The 23,460-nt window shown below is 34.6% G+C and overlaps 1 protein-coding gene across 8 annotated transcripts in view; it reads left to right on the forward strand.

Moving 5' to 3' along the window:
* Positions 1 to 23,460, forward strand: part of MIPOL1 (mirror-image polydactyly 1) — a 318,590-nt gene that overhangs the window by 103,150 nt on the left and 191,980 nt on the right. For all 8 annotated transcript variants that reach the window (XM_045900733.3, XM_045900736.3, XM_045900731.3 and 5 more), the window contains 3 exons: positions 2,435 to 2,564; positions 13,664 to 13,697; positions 13,957 to 14,127. In XM_045900733.3, coding sequence (XP_045756689.1) covers positions 2,435 to 2,564; positions 13,664 to 13,697; positions 13,957 to 14,127 — 335 coding nt within the window. The remainder of the gene's footprint in view (positions 1 to 2,434; positions 2,565 to 13,663; positions 13,698 to 13,956; positions 14,128 to 23,460) is intronic.

Below are 23,460 nucleotides of genomic sequence, written 5' to 3' on the forward strand. Positions count from 1 at the left end.
TTTCCTTGCTCAGGACACTCCCATTGGCTACCGTTATAGGCTACCATTATAGTTAGATGATACCTAAAATCCTTGCTATGGATCACAAGGCCCATTGTGATCTCCCAGAGCTCTCACCCTTTATCACTGCTTCAGACACATTGGCCTTACTGCTGTTCCTCTAACACTTTCAGGACCTTTGTATTACTTTTTATTCTGCTTATTAGTCTACTTTCAAATATATAGATATATATGGCTTCTCTTCCTTTATTTACATGTGCTGAAATGTCATTTATTTAAAAAGCCCTTTTCTGGCCACCTTTCCTAAATTAGTTTATTCTTTTCCCATGTTCCAAATCATTCTTTTTTTCTCTCACACACCCTTATTTTCTTTCAAAACCTTTACTTCTATCTGTCTAACTATCTGCCTGTTTAATTTTGGCCCTGCTTTCTCTCTGCTGTCTGTCTCTCTATAATAGAATGTATACATCTCCAGGAAGGTAAGGACTTTTAAGAACACGGTAGTCATACTACTTAAAACTGGATGGGTGACTGCCACAGGAATTTCATAAATATTTGATGAAAGAATAAATTAATGAATGAGTGAAGAAATGAATGAATATATTTCTCTTCCCTTAGGCTCACTTTCTTGAAAATGGTTTTGACTTTACTTATTTATTTTTTTTTAAAGATTTTATTTATTTATTCGACAGATAGAGAGCACAAGTAGGCAGAGTGGCAGGCAGAAGGAGAGGGAGAAGCAGGCTCTCTGCTGAGCAGGGAGCCGGACGTGGGGCTCAATCCCAGGACCCCAGGATCATGACCTGAGCCGAAGACAGCCGCTTAACTGACTGAGCCACCCAGGTGCCCCGAAAATGGTTTTGACTTTAGCTTTGCCGTTGCATGTTCCATTTTGTATTCTACTATGGAAAAGATATAGATGATTTACTCTTGGGGTTTTTTTCTTTTCAACCAGTTATAATTTAAATAATACAAGAATAACTCTTGATTAGCTATGCATTAATCTATGACAAATGTTAGCAAAAACCCAATGTTTTGTAAACTAAAAGAACATTTCAAACATCTTTCCTAAGTTTATTTTGTGGTTTGACAGTGTAAGTAAAATTTGGTCAGTGATCTAGGTATTTGAGCCCCTTTTTGTCTAACATTGCAGTGATATTTTAAAAGTTATATAAGAATTGTGTAAGACTGTTGCATCACAGACCTGTACCTCTGAAACAAATAATACGTTATATGTTAAAAAAAAGAAGATAGTAGGAAGGGAAAAATGAAGGGGGGGAAATCGGAGGGGGAGACGAACCATGAGAGACTATGGACTCTGTGAAACAAACTGAGGGTTCTAGAGGGGAGGGGAGGGGGGGGATGGGTTAGCCTGGTGATGGATATTAAAGAGGGCACATACTGAATGGAGCACTGGGTGTTATATGCAAACAATGAATTATGGAACACTACATCAAAAACTAATGATGTAATGTATGGTGATTAACATAACATAATAAAAAAAAACTTCAAAAAAAAAAATAAAATACAACATGAGGCTACCAAAAAAAAGTTATATAAAATTTCATGTAGAAATTATGCTTGAGAAATGACAATTTCAGATAACATCAAAGCTCCCTAGGTAGTGCTGCACAAATCTAGATGAGACCATTTGTATTACGATCTATATAAACGATGCTCTCTGGAGATGTGCAGTGCTAAAGAGCTCACCTCTGCCCGTTTGCTTTTTCCTTGATCCCATTTCTTTCCTTTTCTTCCACTATGCTACTGACATAACTACTGTCCTGAAGTTGATGATTTTCATTGTTTTAATATTTTTACTAATTGTGTTTGTCCATAAATGATAGGTAGAGTTGTTTTGCCTTGGACCTTGCAATTTTTGCCATAATTTTATTCTTGAAATGTGTCCAGCTAATTCATTTTAAATGTTGTATTGTATTCCATTTTGAATGTTTAGTAATTTTTTAATTCTTGCTCCTGTTATTGGACATTTAGGTTATTTCTAAGTTTTTGCTGTTATATAATGCTGCAGCAAGCATTTTTTTATACATGTTTCCTTGTGCACATGTGCAAGAATTTCTCTAGGCTGCATACCAAATAGGAGATTTGCCGGGTTATAGGCAAATCTTTAACTGTAATAAATATTGCCAAATTACTCAATGACTGTAGAAATATATACACCTATCTGCAGTGTATGTGAGAGTTTCCTTTATTTCACAAGCTCACAGTATTTATTATTTGACCTTTTAATTTGTGTTTTTATGGGTATGAAATGTATTTCAATTTTGTAGTAGCTTTTAAAAATGTTTTTTCAAGGATTAATTGATACTAATTTAATTTAGTAAAATAACAAAATTGTTTTTCTTTTTCTTTTTGCTAAAAGTATGCATTTTTAAATTTTCTCTAATTAATTATGGATTATATATTTTGGTAGCTCTGGTTGAAGAAGTGTATTTTGCACAGAAGGAACGTGATGAAGCTATTATGTCTCGACTGCGGTTAGCCAATGAGGAGAGAGATGAAGCAATTGCACGAGCCGAGCATATGGAAATGTCTCTAAAAGTGTACGTATACATTTAAAACTATATGTGACTTTTGGAGCATTTATAAAGTGCATGCATTATGTGGTAGTTACATATTAAGAAAAGTTACTGATTGTTATATGGTTCACCAGTAAATTTCATATTCCCACAGTCATGCTGTAGTAGTTTGCATGTCAGGGATAACAGTCAAAAAAAGGAGGAGTGAGGGGGAATACACAGCACTCTCTGTACAATTACTCTCTTTACTTCTTCATAGCCTACTGTTGGTATACTTACTCTACCTTCCTTTGCGATGCCTCTTTTCTTCCCTCTTTTAGTATCACTTTCTTGATTTATTTAAACCATGTAGGTTCTTTCACTGCTCTCTGCTTAATATGCTCATTTCTATTCATCACTACTTTTTACTTTTATTAGGTGTAGCATAAAATATAATGACACTTGAAATAGGGTAGAGCCTGAGAATCTACATTTTTAACAAGCAACCTAGGTGATTCTGATATAGGTAAATAATGGACCACACTTAGATAAATAATGCTCTAGAAATTCTCCAATTTTAATGTGATCACTTGGGAAATCTTTTTAAAATGCTCATTCTCATTCAATAAGTATGGAGTGGAGCTGAAGATTCTGTTTTTCTTCAAGTTCCCTGATAATGTAAATGATGCTAGTCTAAGGAGTCAGATTTAGGTAAAGGCTCTAGAGCATCTAGAAATATACTACTTGTAAGATAGGTACAGTGTAGTAATGTAATATTTTATGATGATCCATCAATATACTTATTGAGTGTTTGCTCTGCCCGACATTGTGCTAGGCTCCATGGGGGATTACAGTAAAGTACTAATTAAAACATTGTTCATTAGGGAGACAAAAAGTCATTAAATAATTAACATGACAGTGTTCAAGTTGTGATTAGGTAATGTGGTTTGTTTTTTGTTTAGATTAATGGCTTCATTTTTTTTGAAGACTGATACTCATTATAAGGCGTTAAACTCATTGAATAATAGAAATAAAAAAAAAAATTTACCTGAATTCCCCAGTGCCTACTCCCAAATAACTATCTTTATCAATAGAGAAACATTATTCCAAACATTTTCTTTGCTTATATAGTTAAATACTATTATCTACAAGAATGGATGGTTGATGGTTGGTGGCTGAGTGGATGTATACATAGAATTAATTTGATAAAAATCAAATAATTCTCTACATATTGTTTTATTTGAGAGGCAATATAATGTAGAGGTTAACAGCACAGAATCCAGATCCAGACATCTGTATTTGAATGGACAAATTACTCAGAGTCTCTGGAATTCAGTTTTTTGCCTACAAAATGGGTAAATAGTACCTCCTTTGTATAAGTTGTTACGAGGACTAAATGATTTAATAAATATTGAAAAGTACCTGGTTCATAGCTGGTGCTGTGTGTTTTTTGAATTTGGGAGTAATAATCAATTGAAGTGAAACTAAAGAAAATTTTGAACCTCATGCAAAGTCTACTTCATACGGTAAGATGTATTAATTCCCCAAAGATCCTTCAAAATTTAAGAAAAGAGGCTGAAAAACATTCAGGTTTTGGAATCATCAATTCTTTTCAGTTTTTTGAAATTTGCGGTGTTTCGGTTAAACAGTATCATTTCACTTTCAGCTATGAAGTAAGTTTTAAACTCCTTTTTTTCTTTATTAATTCTAGTTATAAAATCTTTGTAAAAATTGTATTAGATTCTATAGCCAAAATGTCCCCCTCTTGTTTAATTTTGATTTTATATTTAAAAGGACTGAATAATCATTATCTGCAACTTTTTTCATACATGACATTTTTATACCTGATTTCTTTATTTTGGGAAATTCCTGGGTAACTGAATTTCATTTTCAGTTTTTTGAGGAAGGGCTAATAAATACTTTATTCTCAGATTTAGCATGCTTCAAACTGGCCTTGTGTTATTCTTATATTCAAATTGCTTATGAATAAAATTATTGAGTTAAGTTTTTTTTTATTCTAAACATTATAAAAATGTTACTCTATTTTTTGACATTGAGTTTGGCTAAAAAGAAGTCCAGTTACAGGTTTTTTCCCTTACTTATATGTGACTTGTTTTGGTTTTTGTTTTTTTTCTGCCTGAAGGATTCTTTGTTCTTAGAACTTCATCATAGTATTTGTTTTGATTCTTCTTTAATAACATAGTTGGAACCCACAGCATGCCTCTCTAAGGACTATTTGATTCTTGTTTTAGTTCATGAAAATTTTAGATTTGTGAATTTTGTATTCTATTTGTTAGGCTGTTTTAGAGACTCTAGTTATTATTGGGGTACTTTTGTCTTTATGTATTATCTATTTAATAATTATTTGAATCCCTCTTTTTTTCTCTCCATTCACTGTGATCATCTTAAGCCTTTTCTTTATATTAGTAATTCCAATTGTTTGGTGTCTTGCAGTGGACCATGGGCTCACTCTACCTGTTCTTGTGTATATCCGGATTCCATGGAATATTACTTTTGGGCTTTTACTTGTTTCATTGGTGTAGTGCAAAATGGCCTGCTCTGGTGCTTCTTCCTTCCTTTGTAAAGATTCTTCTGTAATACAGGCTTCTTCTGTTCAGGAATGATTTTACTTTTCTCTGGGCTATCTATACAATTCATTAGTCTCTCAGGTTATTTTCAAGCTGTGTGGTGTTAGTGAAAAATTCTCAGGATTTGGTGAGCTCACTCTCTTTTCTCCATACCTGTTTTTATGTGTAAAAGGAAAAGTTTGGTGAACCTGGCCCAAATCATCATATGTCTACCCTACTTTTAAAAATTACCATGTAATGTCCTACTTCCTTTACTGTTTGACTAATTTTTTATCTTCACTCACGTGGCAGATTTCTGTGTTCAAATTTCACTCCACTGTCTTTCCTTGGACTTCCTTTCTCCCCCCCAATAAACTTCTTATTTTAGAATACTTTTAGATTTACAGAAAGTTTGCAAAGATAGTACAGGGAATTTCCATATAACCACCTTCCAGTTTTCCTTTTTCTTAACGGCTTACGTTATTATGGTACGTATGTCATGGGGGAGAAAGCAACATTGGTATATAATTATTAACTAAACTCCACACTTTCTCTGGATTTCACTAATTTTTCTCATGTCCTTTTTATGTTCCAAGATCCCATCCAGAATCCCATATTAATTTAGTTGCTATGTCTCCTTTGCCTACTCTAGTCATATTTTCTCAGACTTCCTTTGTTTTTGATGACATTGACAGTTTTCAGGAGTATTCGTCAGGCATTTGATAGAATGTTATTCAATTTGGGTTTTTGTTTTTTGTTTTTTGTTTTTTTAAATTTTTCTCATGGTTAGACTGAGGTATTGGTTTTGGGGGGACAATGAGTCCAGGACTGAAGTGCCATTCTCATCATATTATTTCAACATTATGCTATCAACATGACTTAACACCAGTGATGTTAATCTTGGTCACCTAGCCAGGGTAGTGCTTACCATGTTTCTTCACTGTAAAGTTACTTACCAACATTCCCCTTTCATACTCTTTGAAGCAGATTACTTAAGTGCAGCCCATACTCAGAAGTGGGGATAAGGGGTATGGGCTGAGAGGTTAATTGAGCTCTACTTCCCTCATGGAAAATATCTACATAAATTATTTCTAATTCTTCAGTACAGGAGATTTGTCTCCTCTCCCTCATTTATTTATTTGTTTGTTTGTTTATGTTAGTATAGACTCATTGATACTCATTTAATACTTTGGGTTATAATCTAATACTGTGTTATTTATTGTGTTGCTTGAAGTGTTCCAGCTTGGCCATTGGAAGCTCTTTCAGTTGGCCTCCATATCCCTTTGACATGTCCCCATCCTTTTGATTTTTAAACACTTTTCTTACCTTTCTGCACCACAGGATGCCCCTGGGTCATGTCTTGTAGGGATGTGTAGGGATGTATAGGGATGTGCCTCACCCATAGAATCAGTCATTCCTCAAAGGGCCATGATTCCTTTTATTGGACAACGGTACTAGAAACCAAGATCTGGATTCTGAGTGTGCTCATTGTTAGTTGGTGTGGCTACTTTTAGGCCCAATCACAGAAAGAGCTAGGAAATATATGTATGTATACTAACTGATATATATATACACATATATGAAATTATTTATGTATGTATCTATCTGTATCTTTATTAAGCTAAATCTGAATTCATACTTATTTCTCTGATTCTAATCCAGTGCCACATAGTTCATTCTGGCTTTCTCCTTTTTCTTATGTGTAATTTCCTCTCCAACAGTAAGAAACCTGGTTTCCATCCCCCACCATCCATCATTTCCTTATTTATTCTACCCCAGTATACGTTATAACTCTTTCAGAATCATTAACGGATACCCCCATGAGAAACAACTTTACCTACTAGAGTACACTGTTCATGTATAGTTCCTTTAGTCTTTACTGTTACAGTTTCCAAAGTACCACTTTCCAAAGTTACTTAGAATGGCTCTTCTTTTTTCCCTCTACCTCCTTAAGTGAAGTTGTGTAATACAGTTTGTAATATAGTCAGGCTCTTCTTCATAGTCTTCATACTATCCTAGGATCCTCTCACCTCCTGGTGATTCTTTTCTTTTTTCTAATTTTTGGCGAATTTGAATAAAGTTGCTATAAGCATTTCCATACAGGTTTTGTGTGGACATATGCTTTCAAATCAGTTGGCTAAACCTAGTAACATAATTCCTAGGGCCATATGTTTAATCTATGTTAACTTAACCAACTGAGCCACCCAGGCGCCCCTAATCTATGTTAACTTTAGAGAAAACTGCTGAAGTCTCTTCCAGAGTTGGCTGTACTACACCATTTTGTATTCCCATCAGCAGTGAATGTTTTTTGTTAATGGTGTGTTTAGCAGAACATAAGTTTTAAATATTGATGAAATGGAATTTATTGATTTTTTTTTTCTTTCATGGATTGTACTTTGATATTGAATCTAAAACTCATTGCCATATGTAAGGTCACACAGGTTTTTTGAAATCCTTTTCTTCTGAAGTTATAAATTTCATGTTTGACATTTAGATCTGTGATTTATTTTGAGTTAATTTTTGTGTAAGGTAGGCAGTACTTGTGGGGTTGTTCAGTTTTTTTCTTTTTTGCATATGGACATTTATTTATTCCAGTACCACTTGTTGAAAAGGCCATCATTTATTAAATTTACTTGGCACCTTTGTCAAAACTCAGTTGACTATATTAGTGTGGATTAATTTCTGGACTTTATTTTCTGTTCCATTGATCTGTGCATCTATCCCTTTGCCAATACCACATAGTATTGATTATTGAATCTTTATAGTGTCTGAAATCCAATAATGTTAACCTTCTAATTTTGCTCTTTTATTACAGAATTGTTTTGGCTATTCTGGTACCTTTCCTTTTCCATATGCCTTTTAAAATCAGTTTGTTTATATCTACAAAAACATTTGCTGGGGCCAAATATTTATTTATTTATTTGTTTGTTTGTTTGTTTATAAAGATTTTATTTATTTGACACAGAGAGAGAGTACAAGCAGGGGGAGTGGCGGGACCTGAGCCAAAAGCAGACGCTTAACAGACTGAGCCACCCAGGCGCCCCTGGCCAAATATTTTTAAACATAACTTTTCAAAGTAGGTGCCTTTTTTATTTCAGTAATACTTTCATTATAACTTTACAACTCTTCTTTGGGGATTTGCAAGTAATATTACATTTAGTTTATCAGCTGCTGCACAGTGCTGTATTTACATGTAATTCATGACTGTAAATTTTGTTACCTAGGTTGATTACCAATTTTATTCATGAAATTTGCTTCTAAATAGATTTTGTTTCTTTTCAGAAATCAAAATCACACCCCAAAGATAACAAATCAGCTTTTTATACGTCACTACTCCTCAAGGTAGATGATGTTTGTACTTTATAGGTGAGAAAACAGAGTGGTTGACTACTTGCCCAAAGAGTCAAAGTCAATTACACATTGTAGGACTTATCTATCTCAGACTTATATAGGCAACTGAAGCTTACCATATCCCAAATGGAATTTTTTAATTCATTTTAAAACCTTATTCTCCCTTGATCCTTTGTCCCAGTCAGTGGCACAGCCATCTGCCCACATATCCAAATCAAAACTTCTTCCTCAGAGCCTCTACTAATTTGGTCTCTTAGTTTTGTTCATTCTCTCTTTAATTGATGGCTCTAAATTGAGCCTATCTTTCCCTCTATTTTTTTTTTTTTTTACCTTCCATTGTCTACTTTAATTTGCACATACATTTGTTCCAGTTTTTATTACAATATATTAAAATTAGGGTTCCTTGAGGCAGACCCTTTTTCATTTGTTCTTTGTAGCATTTGTATTAATGGAGAAATAGGAAAGGGAGAAAAGAAAAACACTCAATCCCAAGCCTTTTCTTTTAGTTATTTAGTCCATTCAATAAATATTTATTGAATATGTTCTATGTGTCAAGTTACTCAGAACACAGCATTATGGCCCCAGTTTAGTTGAGAAGATAGACATTAAATAACTACATAAATACTTAAAATAATATTAATTGATATGAATAATTGTTGGTTCTTAGGAACAGTTTGTAGTCCACTCCTACAGTTTTATAGTCCAGCGGTGCAGATTGGGGAGATCAGGAAAAATCATACATAAGAGGGAAGAACAACAACTTTAAAATAATAATATGTCAGCATAATTTTAAATGTTACTGTGGATGCTCCTTTCTACTCAATTGACATCTATAGGTTCTGAACTTTCAACAGTGCATTTTAGATGAATTCCTTATTAAGGTAGAACCAATTTATAATTGAGCTTTGCTTGACCGAAAGGCATATTTGGAGGCATATTTGGAGTTACAGGTTGAAATAATACACATTATTTCACATCTCTTTTTAATTTCTTATTTCTTGCTTCCTATAATCTTCATATTCCTTCTGTCATTTTCTTTTCATCTTTGCCAGTTCTGATCTACTTCTGTCTTTTGGTGATGTCTGTTTTGTCTTACCTTCTGCCTTCCCCTACCCCTTGAAAATCTTCAATTCTTTTTTCTTTTTCACTTTTATCCAAAACTAGAAAAAAAGTAAAAAGGATTCAAGTTAAAATGACTAAAATTTACTTACTTATATAGACATATTTGTGTATGTATATTCCAACTTTTGAGATCATGATATTCAGTCTCTTCAGTTTTTCTTTTTAACATATTAAGGTGGCACTGTGTAAAAATGAAAGAGAATAAAAATTAACAATTCAGAGTTTTTTGATTAGATGATCACTAGTTCCTTTTATCATTTGAAGTCAAAGTTTAGCTGCTTCCCATTGAACAAGGTGAATGACTATAGGTTGAGAAAGGAAAGACATGATATTGACTGATCTGGGGATAAATCAAGAAATGTGACATTTCATGCATGGGTCTTTTCACTTAGAGTGCAGGGGTGTCAGTCAGAATATGCATGGTATAGGAAATCAATTGAAACTTGAGCCCATGGACATTTACTTCAGCAAAATTCTTACTAATTATCATGACTATGTCTGGTTAGACTGTTATAGGCATAATTTAGTTTCCAAAAGGTTGAGATTCTTTTTGTATAATTGTAAATCTCCTATTAGTGATATATAATTTATAGTTTGTCAGCTGTATTTCATATAACATCAACTATTACTTTAAGTCTTTATTAAACCAGTAAAGCCTTATGTGTTATACATGCTGCTAGTAAACCTGAAACCTCTAACAAGTCATTTTATGTAGAAAATAGAAAGCCTGGTAAACTGTTTCAAATTGTCTTCTTTTTTCTAAAAGTAGGTTACGTGTCTAATTTTTATGTTTTCTTAAGTAATACAGTAAGTGATGTTCCTTATAAGACTGTATTTTATCTTCTGAAATCCACTTTTTTGGGTGATTAGTCTTTAACTGGCTATTGAGTGATCCACCTCAGAAAAATACCTCACAGTTAGCACTTAGAGTGTTTTAACGTCAAAGATCTGGTCTCATTTTTCAGTGCTCTACATCAGGAATGTGCAAAGTAAAGACCTATGGTGCACATCCATCCTTCCAATTGTTTTTGTGAATAAAGTTTTACTGTAGCACAGCCACACCTGTTCATTTACGTATTATCTTTGGATGCTTTTGTACTCCAAAGGCAACATTTAGTAGCTGCAACAGAGAACATACAGCAAAATCTAAAATACTATATGACTCTTTACAGAAAGCTTGCTGATCTCTGCTGTAAATAATCTAGTTGAGACTAAATTATGATGTAGTTAAGCTTTGATATCTATGACAAGTACTTCCTGAAACTTTTAAAGAAATACAAATAGAGAAATATAAATATTAGCCTTTTCTCTTTCCAGACTCTTGTTTATATTGAAAGTTACTTGTTTGTATGTAATTTTTCAAATCTCAGATTAACTATTTGCTCATTTTCATTTAAGTTTTAGTTTTCTCTTAATGACCATTTATCACTGTACTTACAAAGGATAACCATAGAGCAAAATTGAGATCAATTATAAAGGATAGGGGCGCCTGGGTGGCTCAGTCTGTTAAGCGTCTGCCTTCGGCTCAGGTCATGATCCCAGGGTTGTGGGATCGATTTCCGCATCCGGCTCTCTGCTCAGCAGGGAGTCTGCTTCTCCCTCTCCCTCTCCCCCTGCTTGTGCTCTCTCTCTGTCAAATAAATAAATAAAATCTTTTAAAAAATCATAAAGGATAATAATAAAGCAAAATTAAGATCCAAATAAATGCTAAGTGGTTGACTTAAACCTCATGCCCTACATGTCAGACCTGGCACACCTACCAAAACATGTTTCAAATTCACTCATCAGCAAAATGATAAATCACTGTACATTTTGTACTTCTAAGGGCAATCATATACATTATTTATATCTGTAATGCTAAATCCACATGGAAAGGATTTAGTATAAGAAAATTTTATTTTAATTTTTAAAAAATTTTAGTTGGTAGCAGAGAATTTTAATATTAGACTAAATACAACTATCTTAACCCTATCCTCTTGAAAGATATTAATTTAAAACATTCAGACTCTTCATTTCTCTCTCCTTAAAGTAATAATTCTTCTTCACCTTGCAATGCCTGAAAAAAGCTTATAGGTATCACATAGAAATTGCATACACTCTTTGTTGTGTTGATCATTTTGAATGTACAAATTAGGTATCCACCCTACACTGTTATTTTCTTCCTAATCATATATGTAGTTCTTTGGAACAAAAGAAGGAGATTTATAACCTTGAGATCTAAACTTTCTTTTTTTTGGGTTTTTTTGTAAGAGTTTCCAATAATCTACTAATCTGAATGTTTAGCTTTTATGTATTTCATTTTAAATTACTGAGTTTAATAAATTAATTATTAAATTTATAAGAGTTTAAGTTGAGTCTTCTTTGGAAACTGCTGAAATTAGCTCTTTGTCTGATTTCATCTAAAAAGAACAACATTAAGGTAAATATTTCTCACTACATATGGCTTCCTTAAAAATGACATTTAGCCAACTGGTAACTGATGTTTAAATGCTAGTGCTGTTTTTCAAATACTTTTACGTAAGCATCAATAAGTGTAAGAATTTTGTTATCTTATACTTTTCACTATGTTTTTTAATTGATTAAAAAAGAAATGATCATCTTCAGAGTTTTTGTAGAACAAGCTTTTATGAAGCAGGATATTTGAAAACTGTTGATTTATTTTGGGAGAAATGTGAAATGTGAATCCAAGTAGACATTACTAGTTTGAGATATATTAAGTATATATAATTCAAAATTGCTATGCCACCCTGTAAATTTATACCATTTAAGTATGTGTAGAAATAGTTTTTGATAGCGGCACCTGGGTGGTTCAATTTGTTAAGCATCTGCCTTCAGCTCAGGTCATGATCCCAGGGTCCTGGGATCAAGCGTCCCCCACCCCACTCCCTGCCACACTGGGCTCCCTGCTCAGTGGGGAGCCTGTTTCTCCCTCTCCCTTTGCCATTCCCCCTGCTTGTGCTCTCTCTCACGCTCTCTCTCAAATAAATTCTTTAAAAAAAAAAAAAGTTTTTTATATATGTTTATTTTTTCCCTGTTAAAAATTCAATATTCTAAATTTCTCTTCATGAATGTAGCAATTTCATTGAACTGTGGAGTTTGGAACAATTTTGTAATAAATTTATTAAGTTTCTCTATATCTTTTTCAAATATCCTTTTCTTTTTGTGGTAAATATTAAATCGTAGGAGCCCAGAAATGGGGGGCGGGTAGAGAATATGAGAAAACAGGAACTTATATATCTAAACATTTTAGTACAATTTCAAAATAATGGAACCATTTCTAAAATCTACATCATTTTACTAATACCCATTACAGATTTTCATTTAATTTACCCAATTTAATGGTTGCCTAAATTACATTATGGACATTTTCTAAGATATGTCATTTAGCACTTCTTTACCTTTCCTGCATTTGTTCAATTCACCAACATCAAAAAACATTTCAGTAAGCACAATGACTCTTCCAAGATAAAATACATTTATGAGAGGAACCAATTTACTTCCTTAGTCTTTAAATTGAATAATTCCATATATGTAATGAAAGAGAAAATAACAGTAGTCATCTAAATACGTGGTCCAGTTTTGGTCAGCCTTTCTATATGGTGTATTTGTTTTAACAAATAGATAGCAGCAGGAGATGCTCAGTTCAAATTTAGTGGTCATTATTTGTCTTTGCTTTTGAGGGAATATAGTTAAACTTTGCAATAAAATACTTGCCTTGTTTTATTTGTGATGAAGTCCAAAAAACCAGAGGAAATACAGTTTTTGGTAAGAATTGAAAGTCCAGGAATAAATATAATGATGAGAAGTAGTGCTTCTATCACTAGGGAACTTTCCTCATCTAAGCACATATGAACAATTGATCCTTGTAGTCATATATAGCAGTAAACATTAATAACTTAACAGTCTAAAGTCAGTGCAGAAGATATGGAGCATTATTGAAAGATGGAGTCGAGCAGGTGGCACTTTAATATGTTCAGTGTCATGGTTGACTCTAAAGACTAGTCGAATGAAATTACTTGAGGTTCTAAAGATTTAAAAAGCGAACTCATTTTGCTGCACTAAGGAAATGCTACTGATCAGGCTTTCTGTGTCCCTTTTTTCTAGGCTAGAAAATATTAACCCTGAAGAAAATGACATGGTAAGCCATTCTCTGAGGAGATTTCTTGATGTCAGTCTTATATCTTAGAGGCTTAAGTTCAATTGAGTGGGTTTCAAGAACTAAGATGTGGGAAAAAGAAGAATTGACACACTAATAATGTACATCTTTGCTGCAATATGAAAATTCAATAACTTCACTCAGTCAATTTACAATTCACATGTGCCTATTAATTAAAACCCTATATTAAATAAAATATATTAAAACTTCATGTCTGACTAACATATAATGGTGTTGGTAGACATTACAGGAATTACTGAACAGAATAAACAATGCAGACACAGGAATAGCTATTCAGAAGAATGGAGCTGTAATTGTGGATAGAATCTACAAGACCAAGGAATGTAAAAAGAGAATAACTGCAGAAGAAATGAATGCAGTGATAGAAGAGCGGGATGCTGCTTTGTCTCAGGTAACTGCATGTATCTGTAAAAGCATTTTCCCCCATTTCTTTACCGTTAAAAAATGACTTTTTCCCACATAGTCTTAATTCAAATTAGTTTTTAGCATATGATTAATACCACGATGATTAGATATATGAAGATAGTCACAAATTTTGTTAGACCATTTTTCAAATACATGCATCCTCATTTCTTAATAAAACTGTTAGGTTGTTATAAAAATTTAGTTATATTAAAAAAAAAGAATTTAGTTATATTCTTTAAAGTAATCACTTTTATATGAGACTTCTTACTTGAGTCGGTTTTGTGAGGGCTGAGATTATGTCTTTATTACTGTTTTATTCCCAGTGCCTAATTCAGTGCCTTTTAGTAAACAGTGATAAATGAATCAAATTATTAGTGTATTCTTTTCTGAACATTACTTACACCTTGCTGCTCTAACTGAAGCCTGATTACCTCCCTGAGGATACTGCTTCCACTGCAGTCCTCTCAAGTAGTGATTGGATTCCCTCCCACAGCAGTTATACCAGTGGGCTTAGAGGCTTGTTCTGCATTAGTGTTTTCACATCATTGGTCTTTTTTCCTCTCCAAACACCTCTAGCTTTGAAGCTCACGCATCAGATTGTACCACCCAGTAGGCATTCCTGTTACAGTCCTGTGCACACTCCAGTGTTGCTTCCCTCATTTCTTGAAGATCTTAGGATGCATTTCATTGTCTCTTTCTTTAGCCCACACTTGTGGTTTTGAATTATGAAAAACAATTCTTGGTGATTCAAATACCTGTACAGATGATTCTTTCACTGTTCTGGCCTCTCATCTTCTTGAATTTCTCTCCTCTCATCATTATGTGTTCTGCTCTACTTCTGCCATCTGCCCTATGGTCATACCCTATTTCTGACCAGCACTTACTATCTTTCCAGCTCACTTAACTCCAGAACTTTGAGTAGCAAATTTTAGCTCCACTGGCACCAATTTCTATTGATTGTACCATTTATTTTCCTATTCCCTCAATTCACTCCTGTTCCCACTTCCCCCTTTACCTCACTTAGATTCCAGGGCTCACCTAATTATTACCGATTTGCGTATAATATAACCTCAGTTCTCTTGGCCCTTTGTCCTACTCACCAAGCAAAACCTAAGCCTTATATATTTAACTTTCTGCCTGATCTGCACCTTCATAGTTTTATATGGCAGAAGAATATCACACAGATTTGCCATTTAACCTTTAAATTCATGACCATTGTCTTCAGGTAGGCCCTTGGTGTTGCCTGGCATTTTTCTGGCCTTTTGTTAGTCCATTCAACTTTCCCCTGTAAAGGACTATTTTATCTCCCTTCTTGCTCCTTAGATATCCAACCTCTCATCTCCAATATAAAAAGCAACTTCCGCTTTTCCCCACCATTTCACCCACCAGCCTACGTGCATTTGTACTCATATACTCTGCCTTTTGTATTTTATTTCTTACCTAGTTCATGCCCTTGTTTAAGGACAGCGTATTTCTATACTAGCTCTTGTCTTTTCTTGCGTAAGGTTATCACTAATCAATTGCCCCTTTTCTCTCCTACTTCATAGAATGTTTCCTATTAGTTCATTTTTATCACTCTCTAAAATGCTTTACTATCTCCCGTGGAGGCTGGATAGAAGTTTGGTAAGTCTTGGTCTACTTGTGGCTCAGCCTGGTACTTTTGGTAAGGTTTCCCACACAGAGCTGATACTCAGTAGGACCCTACTCCTGGCAAAGCTTGTACTCTGGCGTTTATGTCCTCAGCATTGTAAGAAAACTCCATTATGGAGTGGAAAACTCCATTATGCTTTTCAGAGGTTTTAGGGCTTAGCTTTTTAATTTCAAGCGCTGTACACGTTTGGGATTTATCAAATGATTTGAGATAGAAACAAGTCTCAAATCTCCAATTTTGTCACTTCAGCCTTGCACAGCTACCAAAAGCTTCGATGATTTCTCTGTCCTCCAACACGAGCCCTCTGTGCAGTCAAAGCCTGGCTTCCCAGCCCCTTGCCCAGGCCTGGAATCTTTAAAACTCAGGGGGAAAAAATGCCTGCAGATCTGCAAACCACCCTCTTCAGGATCTTAGCCATTCAACTCATTGTTGCAGCCATAGCCTGCTGACATCTTTAAACTGGATTTTTAAATTTAACCTGGCTTTTCTTGTTTTTGGCTGGAGCACTGTTTTGCCACAAATGATTTCATCCTATCTGGATGTGGAGAATGACATTTATCTTCAGGTTAGATTTGGAAAAAGTCCTTCTAAAATGAGCAACTGTTTTTACCATTTTGTGTCCTACCAACAGTATGCAATCTTGAGTCATTCAATATATTGTTGAAGAGATAGACAAAACAGTTTATAGTGCTTGGAAGCAATTACAGTGTGAACTCAAACATTTGATTTTTTTTATCATTTATTTTCTTACATTAACTAAAAATAAGTACATAGAGCGTAATTAAATATTGACTGCTACCCATTCCTTTTTTTTCTCTATCCTTTGCCTGCTGCCTTTCATGATACATAAAGATAAAGAAATCAACATTTGGCAGTATTTACCAACATGTCTTTATTTATAAATATATATTATCCATCATTGCAGTATATTTATTATTTATCTATTGCATGTCTTATGTTTTATGAAGAGTCGTTTATTTAATTATTTTAATTTGCATAGTTTTCAAACTCTCTGCCTAAATAGTATTCATTTTAATTTTTATGTCATAATCATTCTAAAAATGAACTCTTGAATTACTGTCTTGTAGTTCTGAATGGAAACTTTTTCCTTAATTTTTTAATATAAACTTCATTTTGGCACAGTTTTAGATTTGCAGGAAGGTAGTATAGTATGGAGTCCCCCTACACCTTTGACCCAGTTTTGGTTTGCCCTGCCTTTGCCATTGCTCCTGACTGTAGTAATTTTGTCAAAATTAAAAAACCCTCATTGGTAGATTACTATTGACTCCAGACATTATTCAGATTTTTACCAGTTTTCCATTAAAGTCCTCTTCAAGATTCAATCCAAGAAACCACATTGCATTTAGTTGTCAGGTCTCTCCAGTCTCCTCTAGTCTGTAACAGCTTAGGACTCCTTTCCCTCCCCCCGCTTTAAGACCTTGACAGTTTTGAGGGTATTAGCCAGATATTCTGTGGAATGTCTCTGAATTTGGGTTTATCTGATGATTTTCTTATGATTAAGCTGAGATTTTGAGTTTTGGGGAAGAATTTCATAGAAATTTGACCTTAATTTTAGAGCTGCTATTTGGCATCAAATGTTTCCTAATTAAACTATATCTTCTGTGTACTGCTAGGGTTACCTTAGTCCCATTCTATGTAGCTATTAGAAATCTTTGGATTCAGTGAGAATTTCTTGATTTTTATACATTTGCTAATTTACTTTGTTTTTTAAATCAAGTTAAGATCATTTATTTACTTGAACTGGCCTTGTTAAAATCTTATCTTTTTCTGATAAATCCTAATACTCTTACTTACTCAAATTCTTCTCCCATAACTTTTCTATGTCAAGCTGAGAACTGAGTGTCTTAAAATCTTTTATAGGATGAATTAAAATTGTTATAATTAGCATTTGTTTGATTAAAGAATTGTCTTACCAACCAGTCTTTCATTCTTTCTTACCATTTTTGACCCATTAATGCTCATATAGTTTATTTAAATTACAGAAATACTTGGTAATATGGGATAAAGCTAGAAACTTCCATTTCTTCACTAACTTTTCTGGGATCTTAAGTTTCATAGCACTCTAGAAGCTATCTAGTTAAACTACCCAGTAAATTAAGGAATCTTATCTATGACTAATTTTCAATTTAGTTAAATATTCATTTCTTATAAAATCTTTAAAAAAAAAAATGGGGCGCCTGGGTGGCTCAGTTGGTTAAATATTCATTTCTTCTTCATGTCTTGCTTTTGGTACTCACTTTGGCCTCAGAACATTTGACTGATAAATTATATTGCATCAAATATATTTGAATATCTACATGAGCAATAATGTCCTAATTCATACAGCTAGTCTTGAAGGCACAATAGGATCCAGGCTAGACACCAATAAGCAACAGAAGAATAGAACTGGCCAGGATTGGCAACTCATTAGCTTTGAGGCCTGACCTTATTACAAGCTAGAGTAATTCAAATAATCCTTTGTATTAGTTAGGGTTCTCCAGGAAAACAGAACCAATAAGATATATATAAACAGATTTACTGTAAAGAACTGGCTCATGTGATTATGGAGGCTGGGGAGCTCAAGATCTTCGGTCAGTAAGCTAGATACCCAGGAGAACCAATGGTGTAATACCAGTCTGAGTCTGAAGGCCTGAGAAACCAGGAGAATTGATGATGTAAGTTCTAGTCCAAGTCCAAGTCTGAAAGCAAGAAAAGACCAATATCTCAGTTTAAAGACAATCAGAGAGAAGGAATTCTTCCTTACTCAACCTTTTATTCTGTTCAGGCTTCCAAATGGATTGAATGTGGAGGCCCACTCACACTGGGGAGGGCAGTCTGTTTTGTTCAGTCCACTGATTCAGATGTTAATCTCATCCAGAAATATCCTCACAGACACACCCAGAAGTAATGCTAATCAAATATCTGGACCCTAGTCAAGTTTTCATATAAAATTAACAGTTAACACCATTCCTAGGGGTCCTGGCTAAATTAGGCTAGTTTAGGCTAGTTTTGATTTCCAAGGGCAGGCATAGATATGGGTGGGGCCTAGCAGCAGGAAGCTGGGCCTCATTGATACTTGTAGTTGGTAGGATAATATTGCAGAGATTTTCATTGATTGGACCCCAGCTGGTACCTGGTATGTAGGTGAGGGGCCCAATCCTGAGAACTGAATAAATTAGGCCATGGGTATGGAGGTTGGGAGATGGACTTTGGCCAAATGGGCCAGGGGCATTGATAAAATATATTCAAAACACCAAAGCAGAGGACTTGTCATAAAGACTTAGAGTATAGCAAATAAAGGAAGAAAGTGGTAAATTCTCTATGTACATGGGTGTTTGGAATCAACTCCAGGCATAATGGATAATATGCTTATGGATCTTGAACTCACTTCATTCTCACCTACTGATAAGAATTAGACTTTGTATTGCCAGTCTTGATCAAAGTTAGTTTATGAACTATGTGAAAAGGAGCTTGCAAGGTAAAAACTTTTAGGGTCAGAGCATAGGCAGGCAAAAGCAGATACTAGCACTATTTTCTCTTTCCCAGGTTAAATATCTCAACATCCTTTGTCCTTTCCCTGGACTTCCTTTTCTTTGTTGTCTTCTAGATGTTAGTTTCCCCTTGTTGATCTATCAAGGTTTAATTAGTAATCATAAATTTCTATAACTTGAACACCATGTAGAGAATCTTAACTCACCACTATTTTTGGAAATGAGTCATTACAAATATGTAAAATCAATAACAACCCTTTTGGGCGCCTGGGTGGCTCAGTTGGTTAAGCGACTGCCTTCAGCTCAGGTCATGATCCTGGAGTCCTAGGATCGAGTCCTGCATCGGGCTTCCTGCTCGGCGGGGAGTCTGCTTCTCCCTCTGACCCTCCTCCCTCTCCTGCTGTCTGTCTCTCATTCCCTCTCTCAAATAAATAAATAAAATCTTTAAAAAAAATAAAATAAATAAAAATAACAACCCTTTTAATTTGCTCACTTTTGTTTATTGTTTTTTTGTTGAAAATATTTCTAAAACATTTATGTGCCTCCTTTAATATAATACACTTAGCACACTTTTTTTTTTTATTATTTAGTTATAATGAAAAGTATAGATCCTGAAGTTCTTCAGGTCCAAAATTGACAGATGCAAAAAGCATGGAAAGACCAAGGGGTAATCATCAGGGTAATTAAAGAAAGTCAGCTTAATGTATCACTAGGCAGGTTCCTTGTTCTCTGTAGCCTGTAAGCTATTCCAAGCACTAAGGTACAGCTCCAGCAGAATGAAAAATAAACCAAATAAGATGAAGACATGAATCCAGTCCAGTAATATAATGAAGAAAATTCTAGGAAGACAGCCGACCAATGTACAGAAAGTATAATTGGTCTGTTGTTTTATGACTCTTTCTGCCTTCAATTAAGCACATTTCCCCTCACTGGAACATGCTTTCTCTCCACTTGTTGCTCACTTGTCTATTTGAAGTAGACCACTACTTTAAGGCTAATTTAAGTATCTCTTTCATAAAGGTCTTTCACATGAAGCAATAGAATAAATATCTTCTTTGTGCCCATATTTCACTTTGTATCCTATTAACAGTACTTGTCACACTGCATTACACTGTCTTCCCTACTAGCATGAAGATAGAAACTATTTTTCTTTATATGTTTCTGTCACAGTTTTATCCTTAGGACAGTGTAGGGACTTAATATATGTTTGTTGAATTAATGAACTGATGAGCTGAAGCTATTTTAAATCAATCAGGGTACACAGAACTAAAAGAATTTAATGAAATATTATTCATTCATTTACATTTTATTGCATACATATTATGTGCCAAAGTTGGGAACTCAGCAATTCCAAATAGAAGGTTCTTTCTTATATGAGACTTATATCTTAGTATGGAAATATATAGGTAGTAAGCAAACTAATGAATAAAATATTCTCAGGTAGTAATGTGATAAAAATAAAAAGATAGTGGAGAGTGACTGCAGTTGGCAGTGGGGTTGTTACTTTAAATAGGGTGAGCAAGGCGGGCCTCTTTGTCAACATGAACTGAGACTTGAAAGAGGAGAGGATCTAGCCATGCAAAGAACCATGGAAAGAGTGTCCCATCAGAAAATAATAGATCAGTAGTGCCCTGAGAGAGAGAACAAGCTTAGTGTGCATAAGACACTGATATGAACATACCAGATTTAAATGTGTTGAAGTACAATGAGCAAAGAAAGATAGTAACAAGTGATGAGGTAGAAGAGATAGGCAGCAGACAAATCTGTACGGTCTTGTAGGCTGTGGTAAGGAGTACAGTTGTATCTAAATGCAGAAGATATTGAAAGAGAAAGGCTATTGCAGTAGTCCACACAAAAGATGAGACTGATGATGGCTCAGATGAACAAGTGTAGATTTAGAGAAGTGGACAGTGGGAAATATTTCAATAGTACATGAATAGAACTTGAAGGCAGATCGGTTTTGGGCAAAAGGAAGCAGGAAGAATTAAGGCTTGAAGACCGTAGATATTTGCTCCATGTATTGTGATGGGCAAGTTTTGGGGAGGTGATCAGCATATTTTGGGAGGGAAATTACATTGTCTCGGAGGAGATCTATTTGATATGACTCCTAAAAAATCACATGGAAATATTGAGCAGGCATTTGACTATTACAGCCAGCAGCATGTACGTAATTAAAGCTTGGACTAGATGAAACAGAAGAAAGATCATTGAGAAAGAACAGGGCCTAGGACCACGCTTTGTGATGTGCCAACATTTAGCAGTTGGCCAGAGTAGAAGGGGCCCCTGTAGGAGACTGGAAAGGATGGTGAATGAGGTAGGACACTGAAGGAATATGGTGCCAGAGAAGGCAAGAAAGTGCTTGCTAAAGATGAGAGTGGTCAGTTCCCTTGAATGGTGTTGAGAAGCTGAGCAAAGTGAAGATGGAATGGTTACGTGTAGATTTAATCACAAAGAAGATGTTGAGGATTTTGACAAGTGTTTTGACCAGGACAGAGGCCACATTGGAGTAGTTGGAGGAGAGACTGGAAAGTGAGGAAGTGAAGACAGTGAATGCACACAACTTAGCCCTGTAATGGAGCTAGAAAAATAGGCAGTAGATGGAGAGGGGGCTTACAGTTCATAGGAGGCTTTTTCTTTTTTAATGGGAGATTCTAGGGCATGTAGTTGGTATGTTGATGGAAATGAACCACAAAAAAAGAAAAGGTGATTTTAAGGGAGAGAAAAAAAATCATTGTAGTAGGAAAGTCCTGGAATAGATAAGTAGATTGAGAGGCGATAGAATGTAGAATATAAGTGGAAGAGTTGTCCTTTGCTAGGAAAGGGAAACTGCTTTCATTGTAACAGAGGATTACAAAAAACTCAGATGGATGCACATGCTGGCAAGTTGATAAGTTTAGGGGATGGGGTGTCTTAAGTTAATTTAGATTCTCAGTGTGATCAGTCAATGGATGGTGCTGAAGATTTTATAAAGAGGAGATAGTTTGAAGTAGTTATCTTGGTTTGTTTGGGAATGAATATAACTAGAGAAATGTAGGATGCCAGGCAGAGCAGAATGCCCATTTGAGAATTAGGGTAATGAATTTAAAGTGAAACCTGTCAGGAAAATTGTGTGATTTCTTCTAGGAATATTCAGATCTTGAGTGCAGTGTGGTGTTGTTGATATTTTAATAAGGGTTGGAGTTTTAATGGGTGAGGGACCAGGAAGTCAACAGCGATGCCTATAGACTGTCCCTTACATAAAGAGGAAGAGGAGTGATGAGGGATGTAAAAGGTACTGAGGAAACCATAGTGTCACAGAAGGCAGGATCCTGGACTGCAAAAATCTGCTAAGTCCATGTATTGGAGTTCTTTGTTCATCTTGGAGTGCTATAATGAGTTGTAGTCAAGAGAAAAAGAAATAAAAGATTGAAATAAAGATTTTAAAGGTATTGCAATTAGTGGAGTCAATATATTTCAGATATTTTTCTGTGTAATTTTTATATGGATTTAAGGGGGTGGGGGGACTAAACATTGGATATTTTTAACACACAGCGAAACAGATCCAGAATCAGTAAAAGAGAGGGAATACATTTGAGGAAAAGGAATAAATAATTTAGAAAGAATTCTCTCTCTTTATTGTATCACATAGTCCAGAAGTCCACATTAGAACATTCCTGGCCTGGTTATAAATTTCTCCCTTGATATTCTGTGTGAACAGAAGTCACTGTGAAAAGCAGACTGAGATTAGGGAGTGTAGCATAAACTAAAATCCACTTGAAGAGGAAAACCAAAATCTTGGCCAATGATGTAGGCATCAAAGTTAACTTTCCACATTAACAGAGGAAAGGATAGTCTCATTTCTTAACCTGTCCGTTGTTAATGTTGCCTTCATTTTGTATCCCTTATGATTGGCATGGTGCCTAGCATATAATAGATGAAAAATAATGATTTGTTAAGTTATTAGGAATTTGACAAAAAGCTCATCCTTGAAAAAATAAATCATAACATTTAGGGTTTTACTTTTCAGGAAAAGTAGGAAACATGTTTAACATTCTTTATTATAGTGACTGTAAAATTTTATTAATTTTTTCCCCTGTCAGTTTGTTAATTTTCTTCCCTGTCTTATCATATAATTATTTGCCTGTGCATGTTTTTTCTTTCCAGTCGATCTTGCTAAGGTATCTTATTTATATTTCAT

Source organism: Mirounga angustirostris, unplaced genomic scaffold, assembly GCF_029215605.1.
Source record: "Mirounga angustirostris isolate CCGP_5_RB_7025 unplaced genomic scaffold, mMirAng1.0.hap1 SCAF_9, whole genome shotgun sequence".
Classification (NCBI taxonomy): Eukaryota; Metazoa; Chordata; class Mammalia; order Carnivora; family Phocidae; genus Mirounga; species Mirounga angustirostris.